Genomic DNA, 20525 nt, shown 5'->3' on the forward strand with positions numbered 1-20525 from the left:
GGCATATAAAAGCCCTAAACTACCATGAAATCCATGCCCATGATACGAGTATGTAAACTTCAGATTTCAACTGTAAATCTGAGTTGGTGTATATTTTTAACAATTGAGCATTCCCTCTGGAGCAATTGTAGTTCATTGTCACAAAAAATGCTAATTTTGTATTTATGATAAAGTGCATGTACGAGGTCTATTAGATAATAAACCGACCATTTTATTTTTTTTTTAACTATATGGATTTGATTGACATGCGATTACACCAATCATGCTTGAACCCTCATGCGCATGCGTGAGTTTTTTCACGTGTCGGTGATGTCATTTCCCTGTGGGCAGGCCTTGAGTGAGATGTGGTCCCGCCCTCTCGGCTGAATTCCTTTGTTTCACACGCTGCTCGAGACGGCGCGCGTTGCTTTATCAACATTTTTTCTGGACCTGTGAGGAATATCCGAGTGGACACTATTCGAGAAATTAAGCTGGTTTTCGGTGAAAAGTTTAACGGCTGATGAGAGATTATGGGGTGTTTCTGTCGGTATAAGGACTTCCCACAGAGCAGGACGTCGTGCAGCGCTTCCAGTCGTCGGCCTGTTTCGACCTGAAAACATCCTAATTTAAGGCTTAATTCACCCAGGACGTTGTGAGAGAACAGAGAAGATTCAGAAGAGGCCGGCATGAGGACTTTATGCGGACATTCCACTGTTTAAGGACATTTTTTAATGAAAGACGTGCTCGCAAATTCGCTGAGTCGTTTCCGTGACGACTCGGCAAATCTGTGTGCGCCGCGACAGGAAAAACACCTCCGTGTTGAAAACCATTTGTAAAATTCAGGCGGCTTTTGATGGCTTTCAACAAGTGAGTAACTGAGAAATTGTTTAACAGCTTGGGCATGTTCCAACTTGCCCGTTAAGGTTTCCAACAGAGGTGTTTTTCCTGTTGCAACCCCCCGTGTTCGGGTCCGGCCCGACATGCGACTCTGCCCGCACGTTCTTTCATTACAAAATGTCCGTTAACAATGGAATGTCCGAATAAACTCCTCATGCCGACTTCTTCTGAAAGTTCTCTGTTCTCTGACGACTTACTGCGTCAACAGAGCCTGAAATGTGGAAGTTTTTAACTTGAAATGGCGAGACGCTGCCGCCTCGAAGCGCAGATCGCCATTAGGCGCCGTGGGCCGTCCTTAAAGCGACACTACCAGACCAAAATCTCTCATCAGCCGTTAAAATTTTTACCGAAAACCAGCTGAATTTATCGAATGGTGTCCACTCAGTTGTGCCTTACAGTTTTGAAAAAATTTTGACCAAACAGAGCAGCAGTCTCTGAGCCATTCCTAAACAATGAAAAAACGACTCAAAGACTGCCCACAGGCGAATGACGTAACCGACAGGCGTGAAAAAACTCTCGCATGCCCACGATGGTTCAAGCATGTCTGATGTAATCACACGTGATTCAAATCCATATGGTTTTTGAAAAAAATAATAAGGTCGGATACTTTTCTAATAGACCTCGTATATGTGACGTGTGTTTTTGAATTAAATGAATGAGTTGTGACTCACTTGATGTGTCATCATTGTAAATAATGCTGTTGCTCACATTTTTTTCCCACTATCTGGCTTTGCTTCACCATTCCAAAATGTTTGCACACGTGACTCACAGCTTGTGTACAAACACATTCTGACATTTGTTTTTATAATTCACAATGCATTTAAGTTGTTAATGTCTTTTAGGTCCCATTTTGTGTGTATGAAACGGTCATAAATGAAGCCCCTGAGATGTTAAAGTCATCTGGCACAGTGATCTCCAGCATGCCATCTCAAAGGGGCATGAAGCTGCTGAACAGATGAAGGGCACGGGAAGAAAAAAAAGAAGTGGTCTCTGAGGGACGCAGCACATTTTTCCGCTCTACTGGAGTCGGGGGCTGAGCTGTCCACATAACTTTCTTGTTTGTGGGTTAATCCACAATACTCCATCAGCAGGGGGCGGGTTAGGGGGAGGGGCCAGTGAGAGTTGTCCAATGTGCAATGGTTTGAGTCCTTTTCACAACTGCTCCCACTGTGAACTCCCCAAACTGAGACGCCTCACCTCCTCCAACTTCTCCTCACTTCACTTTCTCTGTAAACAGAACTTCAGGCAGCACCGACATGAGCGACCCGAAAACTCTGCTGGGTCTGAGGGTCTGCCTGTGGGCCTGGATCTACACCGCCACTGCAGGTAAAGACAGGCCCAGAGAGACAGACAGGCAGGCGGGGAGACAGGGAGACAAAGACAGGCAGAGAAGCCTGCAGAGATAGATAGATAGATAGATAGATAGATAGATAGATAGATAGATAGATAGATAGATAGATAGATAGATAGATAGATAGATAGATAGATAGATAGATAGATAGATAGATAGATAGATAGATAGATAGATAGATAGATAGATAGATAGATAGATAGATAGATAGATAGATAGATAGATAGATAGATAGATAGATAGATAGATAGATAGTCGGTTGACAGGTCAAAAAGAATTGAGAACTGTTTTACTGTATGTTTGTGGAAAAGCTTTACTGATGGACTGAATTACATTTTTCAAGAAATGACAGAGATGAGGATCTGTTTTGTGTGAACATGAATGCAGCAGGAAGAGAAGAGACATTTTTACCATTTAAACACAATTATAAATCAAGAAACAAAATGTGGAAATGAAATCCAGATTAGAAGGAATAGATTTTTCCAAGGAATTTTACAGTCTAATGAAGGAACAGTAATGTGCTGATCTATATGTATTTTTTTTTTACTTCTGATGGACATAACTCTCTGTCGTTTTTGTCTCTGCATGCTTTTTAAATCAATAAATCAGTATGTATTGTAAAGCTGTATTTAGAGTAAGAGTTGTGCGGCTGTATTTACAGTCAGAGTTGTATGGCTGTACTTTGAGTAGGTGTTGTAAAGCTGTATATAGAGTAAGAGTTGTGTGGCTGTATTTAGAATCAGAGTTGTAAAACTGTATTTAGAGTAAGAGTTGTGCAGCTGTATTTATTAGAGTAATAGTTGTGAGGAGTAAGAGTTGTAAAGGTGTATTTAGAGTAAGAGTTGTGCAGCTGTATTTAGAGTAAGAGTTGTATGGCTGTAGTTTGAGTACATCTTGTGAAGCTGTATTTAGAATAAGAGTTGCGTGGCTATATTTAGAGTAAGAGTTGTGTGGTAGTATTTGGAGTAAGAGTTGTGTGGTTGTATGTAGAGTAAGAGTTGTAAAGCTGTATTTAGAGTAATAGTTGTAAAGGTGTATTTAGAGTAAGAGTTGTGCAGCTGTATTTAGAGTCAGAGTTGTATTGCTGTAGTTTGAGTACATCTTGTGAAGCTGTATTTAGAATAAGAGTTGCGTGGCTATATTTAGAGTAAGAGTTGTGTGGTAGTATTTGGAGTAAGAGTTGTAAAGCTGTATTTAGAGTAATAGTTGTAAAGGTGTATTTAGAGTAAGAGTTGTGCGGCTGTATTTAGAGTAAGAGTTGTGCGGTTTTATTTGGAGTACGTGTTGTAAAGCTGTATTTAGAGTAAGAGTTATGCGGTTTTATTTGGAGTAAGAGTTGTAAAGCTGTATTTAGAGTAATAGTTGTAAAGGTGTATTTAGAGTAAGAGTTGTGTGGCTGTATTTAGAGTAGGAGTTGTGTGGCTGTAGTTTGAGTACATCTTGTGAAGCTGTATTTAGAATAAGAGTTGCGTGGCTATATTTAGAGTAAGAGTTGTGTGGTAGTATTTGGAGTAAGAGTTGTAAAGCTGTATTTAGAGTAATAGTTGTAAAGGTGTATTTAGAGTAAGAGTTGTGCGGCTGTATTTAGAGTAAGAGTTGTGCGGATGTATTTAGAGTAACAGTTGTGCAGCTGTACTTCAATTACATGTTGTAAAGCTGTATTTAGAGTAAGAGTTGTGCAGCTGTATTTAGAGTCAGGGTTGTATGGCTGTACTTCAAGTATGTGTTGTAAAGCTGTATTTAGAGTAAGAGTTGTGAGGCTGTATGTAGAGTAAGAGTTATGCGGTTTTATTTGGAGTAAGAGTTGTAAAGCTGTATTTAGAGTAATAGTTGTAAAGCTGTATTTAGAGTAAGAGTTGTGCAGCTGTATTTAGAGTAAGAGTTGTGTGGTTGTATTTGGAGTAAGAGTTGTAAAGCTGTATTTAGAGTAATAGTTGTAAAGGTGTATTTAGAGTAAGAGTTGTGCAGCTGTATTTAGAGTCAGAGTTGTATGGCTGTACTTCAAGTACGTGTTGTAAAGCTGTATTTAGAGTAAGAGTTATGCGGTTTTATTTGGAGTAATAGTTGTAAAGGTGTATTTAGAGTAAGAGTTGTGTGGCTGTATTTAGAGTAGGAGTTGTGTGGCTGTAGTTTGAGTACATCTTGTGAAGCTGTATTTAGAACAAGAGTTGCGTGGCTGTATTTAGAGTAAGAGTTGTGTGGTTGTATTTGGAGTAAGAGTTGTAAAGCTGTATTTAGAGTAAGAGTTGTGCGGATGTATTTAGAGTAAGAGTTGTGTGGCTGTATTTAGAGTAGGAGTTGTGTGGCTGTAGTTTGAGTACATCTTGTGAAGCTGTATTTAGAACAAGAGTTGCGTGGCTGTATTTAGAGTAAGAGTTGTGTGGTTGTATTTGGAGTAAGAGTTGTAAAGCTGTATTTAGAGTAAGAGTTGTGCGGATGTATTTAGAGTAAGAGTTGTGCAGCTGTACTTCAATTACATGTTGTAAAGCTGTATTTAGAGTAAGAGTTGTGCAGCTGTATTTAGAGTCAGGGTTGTATGGCTGTACTTCAAGTATGTGTTGTAAAGCTGTATATAGCGTAAGAGTTGTGAGGCTGTATGTAGAGTAAGAGTTATGCGGTTTTATTTGTAGTAAGAGTTGTAAAGCTGTATTTAGAGTAATAGTTGTAAAGGTGTATTTAGAGTAAGAGTTGTGCAGCTGTATTTAGAGTAAGACTTGTGTGGTTGTATTTGGAGTAAGAGTTGTAAAGCTGTATTTAGAGTAATAGTTGTAAAGGTGTATTTAGAGTAAGAGTTGTGCAGCTGTATTTAGAGTCAGAGTTGTATGGCTGTACTTCAAGTACGTGTTGTAAAGCTGTATTTAGAGTAAGAGTTATGCGGTTTTATTTGGAGTAAGAGTTGTAAAGCTGTATTTAGAGTAATAGTTGTAAAGGTGTATTTAGAGTAAGAGTTGTGTGGCTGTATTTAGAGTAGGAGTTGTGTGGCTGTAGTTTGAGTACATCTTGTGAAGCTGTATTTAGAAAAAGAGTTGCATGGCTGTATTTAGAGTAAGAGTTATGCGGTTTTATTTGGAGTAAGAGTTGTAAAGCTGTATTTAGAGTAATAGTTGTAAAGGTGTATTTAGAGTAAGATTTACGTGGCTTTATTTTGAGTAAGAGTTGTGTGTCTGTACTTGAAAAGGCATGCTTGGGTCACAGTAAATGTTTGTGTGGACATCTGGGATCACTTTCCGGATGAGTCAAAGTACAAACCCTCCCACGACAGGAGAGTCTGTGAGCCGGATCCCTGTGTGCTGACAGAGCTGGTCCAGCCTGGACTCACAAATCTGTCTTTAATTAAGCTGTTTGAGAGCATTTGTGAGAATTCCATTCCTCCAAAGGATTTAACAAGTTTTGGACCTGATTTCAACTTCTGCTGTGAAATGACTCAGGTTGTTCCATGTGAAAACATTTCAACTTGTAAACCAGAAGATGTCAGACATCCTGTGTGTAGTACAGTGTGGTCTCTGACTTGGTGCATCAAGATGATCTGCTTCCCAGTGAGTCTGATGATGTCCGAGGTGGGCTCGAGGACTATACATTGGTCCTCTGTTTTGTCCCTTCCATTAGATTGTCATCCTCACCTTCCACGTATCAGCCAGGTGGTACATGGAAATGTTTTGGGGTCATTCGGACTCCGGCGCTCCACACTGCAAACATGAAGCCACACTCAGGGCATTTCGTGGAACTTAAAGGACATGTCGTGCTGAAATCATTACAATTTAGATTTTGGCTGTTCGTGACCATCCAATGATACACCGTGATTACTTTGTGCATGTCCGTGACCAGTTTCAAAGTGTACAGCATTTGCAACAAACAGCTACAGAGACTTCCGAAAGCAAAGTACCCATTAGTACTCATCTGTTTCCGACAGTGGTGATGTAGCTTTTAGAGACATCCCAGTGCACGCTTGAATGGAATGTAGCTGCTAACATTAAGAAATAAGCCACAGATTAATTCCAAAGTTTACATAACTGTGATGTCGTGTTATTATGACTCGTTTTTAAGTGAATAACTGTTCATTTTGATACAGTCACGGTAAAAGCAGCAGCAGTGAGAAAATTTAGTGCACTTGTAAAAAGTCAAAACAAAATGCTTATAAGTGTTATATAACTGTGAAAAATCTAAAAAAAAAAATACATCTGTGTGATCAGGCAGCTTGTGAAAAACAACCTCATGGAGGCATTCCACGTCCATGTTCACAGTGGCAATAAAACAGCTGAGAGGTGGGCATTAAAACAGTGTGCTGCACCACACACACACATCAAGATCCAAATTCTGACAGACTCTCAGAGTAAATTAAAAATAAAGCCTACCAGCTCTACTGAGAAGAACACTACAAAAGAGGAAAAAGCTGAACATGCCACTCACCCAGCTGTAAAGATTTCCAAATGTAAAGTCCACACATCAAAGAATCCGACCACGCATGCATCATGCACCCCATCACACACGCATCAAGTGCGCGATCACCAGTCGGAGAACAATGGAGGTCCACTGTAAGTCCTTACATGGATCGCTAGCCAGAGAATATGTCCAGGCCCACTTGTCCTCAGGTACGGATCACGCGCGCGATAACCATCTAGAGAATAATGTCCGACAGCAGCTCTGTCTTCAGCTCAAGTTCTGTTACGACTGTGGCACGTTAGGTAGAAAGTCCATTATCTCCTGAAACTAATGTATTCTGACTTTTTCCAGTGTAAGAAATACATCTACATGTCCAGGCAGCCTGTGAAAAACAGCGTACTGTTCCATGTCCATGTTCACAGAGGCAGTAAACCAGCATCCTGTGATATAAACACCAGCATCAACACATGTCTCCTCCTTAAATCCAAACCATCACTTTCAAATGTAAGCTCAGAAGCTTTGTTATTGGACATATCCACATTTATTTTGCTGTCTGTCGGGATGTTTCTGCTCATTCCAAAATATGCGTCACACACTGAGAATTGCCGAATAAGATGTTTTCCGGAAATGCACTTGTTAATTCACTCAGGGAGAGAAATATTTAGCAATAAAATACATCTCAGAGACCATTATACTAGTGCATGTGCGCGGATACACTTACAAACATGAATACTTTGATGTTGTGTTGCTCACTGGGACATTAAAAAATGTGTGACACATGAAAAGGTCCAGAAATCTGTATTTTCCTTGCAGGTTATTCTATATAATGCCAGAATTGTTGGTGTATTTTTGCCAAATGTGTGTCAATTTATTTTGTTCCTTATGTGGTCACACATTTCACCCGTATCCTGGTGAGAATGCATACTGCTGCGTGACGTCAATGCAGGGACGGCCCATTATTGATTGGTTTCACTCACAATGGTGGAGAATATAAACAGCAACTTGGAAAGCTTTTTGTTTGATGTTTCTCTCAATGATGATGATGAAATAAACCAAATTCAAGAGAGTTTGCCAGTGGGGAACCCAGGAGGATAACCATTATTTGGATGGGACCTGTTTTACACAGGGGGCAGAAACAGTCATTTTTCCACAGCACATCTGTCATATTAATTAGCCATAGGACACATCCTGGTTGTCCAACTTTTCAATTCACTTTCAATTCAATTTCAATGTCAATTTATTTTCATTTATATAGCGCCAAATCACAACAGAGTTTCCTCAAAGCGCTTCACACAGGTAAGGTCTAAGCTTACCAACCCCCCAGAGCAACAGTGGTAAGGAAAAACTCCCTCTGAGGAAGAAACCTCAAGTAGACCAGACTCAAAGGGGTGACCCTCTGCTTGGGCCATGCTACAAACATAAATTACAGAACAATTCACAGAACAATTCACGGACGAATATACAAGAAATGCAATTGGTGCACAGGACAGGAGGTTCGCCAGCATGAACACAACTCCCATCTCTGGATGGAGCTGCACCTTAAACAGAGAGAAAAAACAGAATCAGGCATCAGAAAGACAAGAAATACTGTATAATTTGTCAGCATTAAACAACAAGAAAAACAGAGAAATATTAAGGTGATCGCCGGCCACAAGCCCTAAACTTCACTAAAAGACCCAGAATTTAGGTAAAGTTGAGGCCACGGCCCGCTCCAATTACTAATAAAATGAATTAAAAGAGTAAAAAGCGTAAAACAAAACTGTACCAGTATGCTAGCCATATGAAAGGGAAAATAAGTGCGTCTTAAGTCTGGACTTAAAAGTCTCCACAGAATCTGACTGTTTTATTGACGCAGGGAGATCATTCCACAGAACAGGGGCAAAATAAGAGAAAGCTCTGTGACGCCCAGACTTCTTATTCACCTTAGAGACACAAAGTAGTCCGGCCCCCTGAGAACGTAAAGCCAGTACGTAAGGTTTAATTAGGTCAGCTAGGTAGGAAGGTGCCAGTCCATGAAAAATTTTATAGGTTAGTAGCAGAACCTTAAAATCTGATCTCACTGGGACAGGAAACCAGTGAAGGGATGCCAAAATGGGTGTAATGTGGTCGAACTTTCTGCTTCGTGTCAAAAGTCTGGCTGCAGCATTTTGAACCAATTGGAGACCCCTAAAGCCCCGTTTACACATAGACGGTAAGAGCTCCTGGAAGCGTCCCGGAAGAGTTTTTGGCTGTCTTAAGGATCACACGCCGCTGTTAACTCCGGCACTAGGGGGCGTGGCTTAGTGCCGGCTTTACCGGGAATCGTCGAAAAAATTATTCAACATGTCGAATAATTCCGGTAGCACTCCCGAAGAATTTGCGTGATGACGGAGACAACGCGAACAATCAATCAATTTTATTTATATAGCACCAAATCACAACAAACAGTTGCCCCAAGGCGCTTTATATTGTAAGGCAAGGCCATACAATAATTACGTAAAAACCCCAATGGTCAAAACGACCCCCTGTGAGCAAGCACTTGGCGACAGTGGGAAGGAAAAACTCCCTTTTAACAGGAAGAAACCACCAGCAGAACCAGGCTCAGGGATGGGGCAGTCTTCTGCTGTGACTGGTTGGGGCTGAGGGAGAGAACCAGGAAAAAGACATGCTGTGGAGGGGAGCAGAGATCAATCACTGGTAGTCCATCAGAGTAAATGTAAATGTTATTAAGAAATGATCAAACAGAAGGGAATACTGTTAAGGCTTCAGTTTCCATACCATAAGTCAGAACAAGATCTAAGGTATGATTAAAGTGGTGGGTGGACTCATTTACATTTTGAGCAAAGCCAATCGAGTCTAACAATAGATTAAATGCAGTGTTGAGGCTGTCATTCTCAGCATCTGTGTGGATGTTAAAATTGCCCACTATAATTATCTTATCTGAGCTAAGCACTAAGTCAGACAAAAGGTTCGAAAATTCACAGAGAAACTCACAGTAACGACCAGGTGGATGATAGATAACAACAAATAAAACTGGTTTTTGGGACTTCCAATTTGGATGGACAAGACTAAGAGTCAAGCTTTCAAATGAATTAAAGCTCTGTCTGGGTTTTTGATTAATTAATAAGCTGGAGTGGAAGATTGCTGCTAATCCTCCGCCTCGGCCCATGCTACAAGCGTTCTGGCAGTTAGTGTGACTCGGGGGTGTTGACTCATTTAAACTAACATATTCATCCTGCTGTAACCAGGTTTCTGTAAGGCAGAATAAATCAATATGTTGATCAATTATTATATCATTTACTAACAGGGACTTAGAAGAGAGAGATCTAATGTTTAATAGACCACATTTAACTGTTTTAGTCTGTGGTGCAGTTGAAGGTGCTATATTATTTTTTTCTTTTTGAATTTTTATGCTTAAATAGATTTTTGCTGGTTATTGGTGGTCTGGGAGCAGGCACCGTCTCTATGGGGTAATGAGGGGATGGCAGGGGGAGAGAAGCTGCAGAGAGGTGTGTAAGACTACAACTCTGCTTCCTGGTCCAAACCCTGGATAGTCACGGTTTGGAGGATTTAAGAAAATTGGCCAGATTTCTAGAAATGAGAGCTGCTCCATCCAAAGTGGGATGGATGCCGTCTCTCCGAACAAGACCAGGTTTTCCCCAGAAGCTTTGCCAATTATCTATGAAGCCCACCTCATTTTTTGGACACCACTCAGACAGCCAGCAATTCAGGGAGAACATGCGGCTAAACATGTCACTCCCTGTCCGATTGGGGAGGGGCCCAGAGAAAACTACAGAGTCCGACATTGGGACTGGTTCTACAAAGTCCATTGGGTACTCAAAGTATGGAGGAACCTGATCTTGCCTGAACAGAGCTTTGATGTTTGCCAGGTCTGGGTAACATAACATGATCTCTGGCTTGACCTGCAGGATCTGGTCTAATGTAGAAAAAACTCAACGCTGGTCCTGCCGACCTGGACTGTCCAAAAATTCATAAAATAGGTCCTGAATCTTAAAAATACCGTGGCTCTGTTCTGTAGATCTGAGTATTCCATCTCTGATGAGGTGTCATCGTCAAGGTCAATCCATTTGGACTCCTTGTCCGTGAGCAACGTGGGCTGTCTTACCCAAACTCAAAGGCTCTGACAGGCAGGTAAGGTTGGAGACAAATGCAAGGCTCAAAGTCCAAGCTCAGGTTGCAAACAGGCTTTAATGAGAGGGTAATCAATTGTAATCAATGTAATCAATTTTTTGCTTCAGGGTGTGGCAGGAGTGGAAACAGTTGTCCGCTGCATTCTGGTACAGGCCAGTTTGTTTTGTCATGATTCAAGGAGGCTGGGAACAGAAGGTGGTAGAATGCAAAATGCAGAATCACAGACAAACAATGGGATATAAAGGCTTTATCAATTATTCTGGCAGAAGGTTTGGTACACAGTATGGCAGTCAGTGTGGCAGAGGTACAGGCAGGTGTAAAGCAAAGGTGTCATCAAAAAACAGACGGGGTTCAGTAGCACGGTGAAACAGTGTTACATGGGCTGAGACAAAAGGTGAGAACCGGAAAAACAAAGCAAGGTTGGGCATGGTGTGGCAAAACAAGACTGTGACAAAAGGCTGGAACTGAGATATCAAAATCAACACTCACAGGGCTTAAATACATAGTGGATAATTAGGACATGATGTGAGAACAAGAGCTGGAATGATGGCACAAGGCGCAACAAACTGGCAAACCTTCCACACAACCTGTGAGCTAATAAAGCCTCAGGTGGCAATCAGCAGATTACAGACAGGTGTGCAAACCAAGACCCAGAAGTGGGGCGTGGCCAGAGAGAGAGAGACAGAACCACAGACAGACCCTAACACCCTACATCCCACAGGCACAGAAAAATAATACAAAAGCAAGAAGAAAATAAAAACAAACCAAAACCCCGTAACTGACCAGATAAACCGTCAGACCCTGACAGTACCGCCACCGCCATGGTGACCCCTGACCGCCCAGGAGAGGCAGGATGAGTGTCATGAAAGTCCCGGACGAGCCCTGGGTCTAAAATAAACTGGGAGGGAACCCACAATCACTCCTCAGGGCCATAACCCTCCCAATCAACCAGACACTGGAAGCCATGCCCACAACGGTGAGAAGCCAAGAACTGGCGCACAGCGAAAACAGGACCACCATCCACGTACCTGGCGGGAGGTGGGGGAATGGGAGGAGGGCACAGAGCACTAGACCGAACAGGCTTAACTTGACTAACATGTAACGTGGGGTGGACGCGCAAGGATCAGGGAAGGCAGAGACAAACGGCAACTGGATTGACGACCTTGGAAACCGGAAAAGGACCAACGAACCGGGGGGTCAGTTTCCTGTGCCCTGTAGGGTCAAGTGATGGGTGGACAGCCAAACCTTTTGTCCAGGGGTGTACGGCAGCGCAGCTGACCGCCTCTGATCCGTGGTGGCCTTGTAAACCGTGGAAGAATGCAACAGAGCGCGCCTAGCCTGCTCCCAGGTTTGTTGGCAATGGATGATGAGACTGAGAGCAGAGGGAACAGATGAGTTGTGGGCAACTGCGGGAAAAAAGGACACCGAAGGCAAACTATTGTTAGCAAACTCAATCCAAGGGAGTTGGGAAGACCACGACGCTGGATGCTGGGAAGTGAAGATACGGAGACCTTTTTCTAATTCCTGGTTTAACTGTTCAGTTTGCCCATTGGCCTGTGGATGGTAGCCCGAGGTTAGATTTGCCGTGACCCAGAGAAGACGGCAGAACTCCCTCCAAAAGTGGGACACAAACTGTGGACCTCGGTCGAACACAATATCCTGAGGTAACCCATGTAACTTAAAAACCTGAGACGGCATGACCCCCGCTGTCTCCTTAGCTGACGGCAGGCGCATGGGTGCAGCCTACCATCAGACGGACTTCTCTGGGAAAGAACTGCCGCAACCCCAACATTGGAGGCATCGACTTCTACCACGAACTGCCGAGCTGTGTCAGGAAGGAGTAGCACCGGGGCCATGGTAAAGCGATGTTTTAAGGCTCTGAACGCCTCCTCACATTCCTTAGTCCAAATGAACGGCCGGAGGGACGAGGTGACCGCATGCAATGGCGCCGCCATAGTACTGAAGTTTCGGATAAACTTTCGGTAAAAGTTGGCAAATCCCAAAAACCGTTGTTCTTCTTTATGTGATACAGGTGTGGGCCAATCCCGCACTGCCGTTACTTTCTCGGGATCCATTTTTATTTCCCCCTTAGAAATAACAAAGCCTAAGAAGGAAACGGTGGATTTATGAATTTCACACTTTTCTGCTTTCACATAAAGCTCATTTTGCTGGAGGGTCTATAATACTGAACGGACATGACACTTGTGTGTCGCTAAATCTGGAGAAAATATGAGGATGTCATCCAGATACACAAAGACAAATTTGTTAAGGTATTCCCGTAGCACATCGTTGACTAAATTTTGGAAAACAGCTGGTGCATTTGTGAGGCCAAAAGGCATAACTAAATATTCATAATGACCGGAAGGAGTGTTAAAAGCTGTTTTCCACTCGTTTCCTTGTCTGATCCTAACCAAATGATATGCATTATGTAAGTCGAGTTTTGTGAAAACCGTGGCTCCCTCCAGTAATTCAAACGCAGATGATATCAGCGGCAGCAGATAATGGTTTTTCACAGTGACATCCTTAAGACCAGAATAATCAATACAAGGACATAGCGTCTTGTCTTTCTTTAAATGAAGAAAAACCCCGCCCCAGCCGGTGAGGATGACGGATGAATTAACCCTGCTTCCAGGGACTCCCGTATGTACTCAGTCATAGTGAGGCGCCGACAGAGAAAAGAGCTTCCCTTGGGGTGGACTACCCCCAGGGAGAAGCTCAATGGCACAGTCATAATTGCGATGAGGTGGTAACGATTTGGCTTTTGCTTTACTAAATATGTCAGCTAGGTCGTGATAGCAGTCAGGAACCCCGGAGAGATCTGAATTCAAACCTGGCGGTGCAGGCTCGGGTCGTGATAAACATGAATAATTACCGGTTGGGTTCCATGATTTGATTTCACCCTTAACCCAATCAAAATTTGGGCCATGTAGCCAGGGATGCCCCATGATTAATGAGTGAGTCATGTTATCTAAAACATGGAAACTGATTGATTCTGAGTGTGTGTGAGAAATTAATAATCTGACAGACTGTGTGGGATGTGTGATCTGGCCCAGGACGTGACCGTCCACCGTATGTACCCCCAGAGGGTGCGAGATCCTAAACATTTTCAGATGGAGGTACCTGGCAAGAAAGGACAGAATCAGGTTGGCATCTGAACCAGAATCAATAAAAGCTGATACAGTAATGGAAGTGTGGTCTGACGTTAATTTGGCTGGGATAATTTTCTGTCTTGAAACAAGGATAATAGAATTTAGACTCACCCATAAATCCTGTCTTGACCGCGTGGTGGCACCCCTGGCCTGACAATCAGCTATCTGGTGTCCAGCATGTCCACAATAGTAGCAGAGGCTGTCCACTCGGCGGCGCTGTTGCTCAGCTGGGGTTAGGCGCATGCGCCTGAGCTGTATTGGTTCCTCGGTGATCTGTTGAGATGGCTCAGGCCGGGCATGGGTGGAGGAGGTGGAGCGGCCAGGAGGCATGTGGGACCGATAGTCCGGATGTCGGCTTCCCCGGTGAGGATGGTCCTGTAGGTGCCGGTCCGTGCAGACGGCAAGTGCAATAAGGTCGTCTAGTTCTTCGGGCAGATCTACGGCCACCAACTGGTCCTGAATCTCTGCTGACAGCCCCTGGAAAAATACATCGAGGAGTGCCGCCAGGTTCCATTCGCTTTTAGCTGCCAGGATGCAGAAATCAACCACATAATCTGCGACCCGGCAGCTTCCTTGCTTCAGTTTCAGAAGGGACCGAGCTGCTTCACGTCCCGGGGCCGTGCGTTGGAACACCTGTTCAAGTGCTTTTGTGAATCCCGGGAGTGAAGCACAGGTGGGTGATAATCGTCCCCACTTGGCTGTAGCCCAGGCTGCCCCATGACTGGAAAGGTGAGTGATGATATATGCAATCTTGTTCTATCTGATGGGAACATGGGTGCCATCAGCTCAAAGTGTAGTTCGCACTTGGTAATGAAGGGTCTGATGTCTCTGGAGTCACCTGAAAAGCGTTCGGGGCGTGATTACTGGTTGCAGATGACTGGCATTGGTGTGGAAGCCGGTGAGGGTGCTGGCAGCCCCGGTGGTATCCTCGGAAGAGCAGTAGCTGTGTCCGACTTAGCCAGAAAATCGAGCCTGGTCATTAGTTGACTCATCTGATCACTGATAGAAGTCATAAAAGACTCTTGACGGGTGATAAGATCATTGAAACGGGAGGTTAGCGTGTCTAGCTTATCTTCTTGCTGTGCAAGCTGCAGGCTGTGGTGGCGTACTGCCAGGTGGAATGGTTGCAAACAGGCTTTAATGACAGGGCGAGCAAAGGTCGGTACACAGAGAGGCATTCCAGTAAACAAAGCAGAAGTACCAGGATCATCAGGCTAGTCAGTGTCAGTAGATACGAGCAGGAGCTTGAGAACACACAGAAGCAGGCAAAACTGGAGAATACAAGAACAAGAGCTGGAATGATGGCACAAGGCGCAACAAACTGGCAAACCTTCAACACAACCTGTGAGCTAATAAAGCCCCATGTGGCAATCAGCAGATTACAGAGAGGTGTGCAAAGCAAGACCCAGAAGTGGGGCATGGCTAGAGAGAGAGAGAGAGAGAGAGAGAGAGAGAGAGAGAGAGAGAGAGAGAGAGAGAGAACCACAGACAGACCCTAACACCAATGTCCCACAGGCACAGAAAAATAATACAAAAGCAAGAAGAGAATAAAAACAAACCATAAACGCTGTAACTGACCAGATAAATCATCAGGCCCTGACAGGCTTCTCCGATGTGAATAAACATTCCAGATCCTCTAATTCTGGGAAGAACTGGTATCACCATATGTTGCCCTCAATCAAGTCCCAAGCTTTGTCTAGAAAATCAATTTTTTGCTTCGGGGTGTGGCAGGAGTGGAAACAGAACAGTTGTCCGCTGCATTCTGGTACAGGCCAGTTTGTTCTGTCATGATTCAAGGAGGCTGGGAACAGAAGGTGGTAGAATGAAAAATGCAGACTCACAGAGAAACAATGGGATATAAAGGCTTTATCAATTATTCTGGCAGATGGTTTGGTACACAGTATGGCAATCAGTGTGGCAGAGGTACAGGCAGGTGTAAAGCAAAGCTGTCATCAAAAAACAGACGGGGTTCAGTAGCACGGTGAAACAGTGTTACATGGGCTGAGACAAAAGGTGAGAACCAGAAAAACAAAGCAAGGTTGGGCATGGTGTGGCAAAACAAGACTGTGACAAATGGCTGGAACTGAGATATCAAAATCAAGACTCACAGGGCTTAAATACATAGTGGATAATTAGGACGTGATGTGAGGCAGGTGTGGAGAGCATACGTGGAGGCGTGGACAAACAAAACAAAGATGAGCAACTGTGAGACAAGAGACTGCAGTGACAAGTGGGCGAGACAATGACAAATAAAACGGGGCGTGGACGACAGAGATAGACATGAGGACGGATGTCCCAACTTGTCCTCTGACACTCCAAAACGGAGGCATTCTTTGTCTCGCTCCATCAGCGGTTCCGTCATGATGCGCGAAGCCTCCGCGCAGCTTTCCATGACAAAATCTCTTGTTAAAAGTGAAATCTGCCGGAAAATGGCTGATGTCCAGCTCTTGTGATAACCAGAGAAATTGCACACGATGGTCCCGGAGCCATACAGCGATCCGTTTAGAAATGAAATGGTCGTTTCTGCCTGTCGATTGCAGCTCGGAGTGCGGTGCGCCGTGCGCCATTGTGGGCCATCCTTAAAGCAGTAGTAACACTTCTTAATCTCTGTGAAGCCCAAACATTTTTCACCGAAAGCCAAATGAATTTTCCGAATGGTTTCCAGCTGCCTGTCTCTAACAGTTTCTGAAAAAATTCTGATGGAGCAAAGCCCAAATCATTCCGCCATTTCCTCACAATGAAAAAACGACGAGAGGGGTGGACCAGTGCTCACTCAAAGCCTGCCCACAGGCGAATGACGCAACCGACAGGCGTGAAAAAACTCACGCATGCGCACGAAGGTTCAAGCTTGGCTGACGTAAAAACATATGAATCAAATCCATATATTTTTTGCATAAAATAAAAAGGTCCGTTACTTTCTAACAGACCTCGTATACCACCGATGTAGGTGAAAGTGACACATAAGCAAAAATTATATTGGTGAGATAGATCTACAATTACTCATTAACCGGGTGATAAAGACATACATGTAATGAATATCTACATAACAATGGGGTGGAAGAGGTCACTAACATATATTTTATCCACACATATAGCACAAAAAGTGGGTACATGCCTCGGCTGCCCCCTTGTGTGCACTTGGGGTCACCACAGCAGCTCCACGTTTGCCCTACATGTTGATACTGCCACAATATTGCTGCTAGGCACCCTCCCTTATGCAGCTCCACATAAGATGGTGAAGTGTGGCAGGGGTGGGGTTTGAATTGGCAACCGTCCACTCTGAAACCATGCGCACTAACCACTCCGCCCCCAGCCCCAGCCATATGCTAGCATATTGTCGCCTACATCAACACATGTACGCTTTTGTTCACATGTATCATAATTACCCAATATCCTGACCATACATACGTACACTGGATCCTACACATATGTGGTCAGTATGTGTCAGGTCACAGCTGCAAACAGAGGTCATATAGGTCAAAGTATGTGTCAGGTCACAGCAGAAAGCAGAGGACATACAGGTCAAAGTACGTGTCAGGTCACAACAGAAAGCAGAGGACATACAGGTCAAAGTATATGTCAGGTCGCAACAGAAAACAGAATACATACAGGTCAAAGTATGTGTCACAGTGGCAGACAGAGGTCATACAGGTCAAAGTATGTGTCAGGTCACAGCAGAAAGCAGAGGACATACAGGTCAAAGTATGTGTCAGGTCACAACAGAAAGCAGAGGACATACAGGTCAAAGTATGTGTCAGGTCACAACAGAAAGCAGAGGACATACAGGTCGAAGTATGTGTCAGGTCACAGCGGCAGACAGAGGTCATACAGGTTGAAGTATGTGTCAGTTCACAGCAGAAAGCAGAGGTCATACAGGTCAAAGTATGTGTTAGGTCACAACAGAAAGTAGAGATCATACAGGTGAAAGTATCTGTCAGGCCACAACAGAAAGCAGAGGTTATACAGGTCAAAGTATGTGTCAGGTCACAAGAGAAAGTAGAGATCATACATGTGAAAGTATGTGTCAGGTCACAGCAGAAAGCAAAGGTCATACAGGTCAAAGTATGTGTCAGGTCACAAAAGAAAGCAGAGGACATACAGGTCAAAGTATGTGTCAGGTCACAACAGAAAACAGAGATCATACAGGTCAAACTATGTCAGGTCACAGCAGCAGACAGAGGTCATACAGGACAAAGTATGTGTCAGGTCACAACAGAAAGCAGAGGTCATACAGGCAGGTCAAAGTATATGTCAGGTCACAACAGAAAACAGAGATCATACAGGTCAAACTATGTTAGGTCACAGCGGCAGACAGAGGTCATACAGGTCAAAGTATGTCAAGTCACAGTGGCAGACAGAGGTCATACAGGTCAAAGTATGTGTCAGGTCACAGCAGCAGACAGGGGTCATACAGGCCAAAGTATGTGTCAGGTCACAGCAGAAAGCAAAGGTCATACAGGTCAAAGTATGTTTCAGGTCACAACAGAAAACAGAGATAATACAGGTCAAACTATGTCAGGTCACAGCTGCAGACAGAGGTCATACAAGCCAAAGTATGTCAAGTCACAGTGGCAGACAGAGGCCATACAGGACAAAGTATGTGTCAGGTCACAACAGAAAGCAGAGGTCATACAGGTCAAAGTATGTGTCAGGTTACAACATAAATCAGAGGTCATACAGGTGAAAGTATGTGTCAGGTCACAGCAGAAAGCAAAGGTCATACAGGTCAAAGTATGTTTCAGGTCACAACAGAAAGTAGAGATCATACAGGTCAAAGTATGTGTCAGGTCACAGTGGCAGATAGGTCATACAGGTCAAAGTATGTGTCAGGTCACAGCGGCAGACAGAGGTCATACAGGTCAAAGTATGTGTCAGCAGACATGATTGTCATCTCCATTTTTCTATGTGAGTTGTTGTAAGAGTCTGGTGATGAAAACTGGAAGTGGTCCGACTCAGATGATGATTCCTTTTCCTGCTCTTGCAGATGACGTCGATGTGGTGAGAGCTGAGACTGTTCGCTGGGTGTCTCTAGACTTTAAGACGCTGGTGGTGTGGAACAGCCATCCATCAAACTACTCCTTCACTGTGATGTACTCAGAGTGAGACGTCTCACACATTCATCAATCTGTGTTTTTCTGGAGCAAACACTGACTGCTGCATCTCGTTACACACAGTGTGACATTGTTTTCATTCTGTACAGCCTGTTCTTATAAAATCTCTGTTTTTACACAGAGAGAACAAAGTGACTTTAGTTCCACAGGCTTTTTTTTGTCTAAAAGGCATCAGACTTTACATTTGCAGGTTTGAACCTGTGAGCTTCCCTAACCCTCTGATATCTGACTTGGTCACACTGTGTGAAAGTTTGTTGTTAAGTGTTATCAGAGTGTCAGCAGATAGCCTACAGAGAAAAGTCCAAATAATCCTATCCATGCAAAATCTGATTATCTTTTAAAAATGTATCCAGTGACTAAACGAGGCCACAACACATCCAAAAAGACAACACCAGCAAATGTCAAAAAGCACCTGCATCACGTGTGAGTGTGGTGGCTTTCATTTGGGCATGTACCCCTGAGGCTTTGTGTGTCCTGGTGCTGGGAGGATGGATCGACTGATTGGCTGAATGAAGGCACCTGGGCCCATTGCTTCCTCTTCAGCATTTGTCTCAGTACCAAATTTGGCACACATATTCTTAATTAACTAATCTTGGTTGCTTTATTAGGGTATTAAAAAGGAATACTTTGCACCATCTGTCATGCTTAGTTATCATGTTACGGGGTAACATAGGTCATGTGTCCTAGAATCCAATGGACGTTGACCTTGTTTGACTTTTACTTTGGAGACCAAACATTCAACACAGTCAAAACTATTCTATTTATTTATCCTATTAGCTCAACCAATAATTTGCATCACATTTTACCAAACTTGGAGCAACTTTAACTTTTGACCACTGTACAAACTGAATGGTAAATGGTAAATGGACTGCATTCATATGCCGCTTTGCCATTTGCATCAGATGCACAAAGCGCTTTACACATCACTGCCTCACATTCCCACTTCCTTCCCACTGTCGCCAAGTGGTTGCTCACAGGGGGTCGTTTTGACCGTTGGGGTTTTTCCGTAATTATTGTATGGCTTTGCCTTACAATATAAAGCACCTTGGGGCAACTGTTTGTTGTGATTTGGCGCTATATAAATAAAATTGATTTTTGTTATGTGCCGACGCGGGTTGAGGAGCGGACCTGCATCTGACTGAACCCAGCGCTAAATAACCAGAAAGCGGTTCCAGAAAAAACAAAACAATTTATTTTTCCCCCTTTTGTGCAATACTCAGTGTACAAACAAAAAGTGCGTTTATCTGGCGGAGCGAAGGACGGCGCGCTCTCCAGCACCCAAAGGGATCGAAGCCCGGCGCTACTGGACTCACGTTCACCGCCAAACACCCCCCAGGTGGACACGACAAACTGACTCTGCGAAGGATAGAAAAGGTGAGGTAAGTCAGCAGCTACAACTAATATCCTTCAAAGGCACACACTATCAGCAGCACATTCAGGTCTGAATTTAAGCTTTATGTAAATGAGCAGCTTCTCACAACAGGTGGAGGATCATCTGTCCGCACGCCACGGCCGTGAGAAGCGAGC

The 20525-nt window shown here is 43.7% G+C and overlaps 1 protein-coding gene across 2 annotated transcripts in view; it reads left to right on the forward strand.

Annotated features, from left to right (window-relative positions):
- The first annotated feature begins 1990 nt into the window (after positions 1 to 1990).
- The window catches only part of LOC117522179 (tissue factor-like), a 60543-nt gene continuing 42008 nt past the window's right edge, over positions 1991 to 20525 (forward strand). Inside the window, exons 1-2 of one of the 2 annotated variants that reach the window (XM_034183574.1) lie at positions 2024 to 2202; positions 18872 to 18986. In XM_034183574.1, coding sequence (XP_034039465.1) covers positions 2133 to 2202; positions 18872 to 18986 — 185 coding nt within the window. In that variant the 5' untranslated portion in view covers positions 2024 to 2132. Of the gene's footprint in view, positions 2203 to 18871; positions 18987 to 20525 lie in introns of both variants that reach the window. The other variant, XM_034183573.1, reaches the window with a different exon arrangement.

Source organism: Thalassophryne amazonica, chromosome 12, assembly GCF_902500255.1.
Source record: "Thalassophryne amazonica chromosome 12, fThaAma1.1, whole genome shotgun sequence".
In the NCBI taxonomy this organism is placed as follows: Eukaryota; Metazoa; Chordata; class Actinopteri; order Batrachoidiformes; family Batrachoididae; genus Thalassophryne; species Thalassophryne amazonica.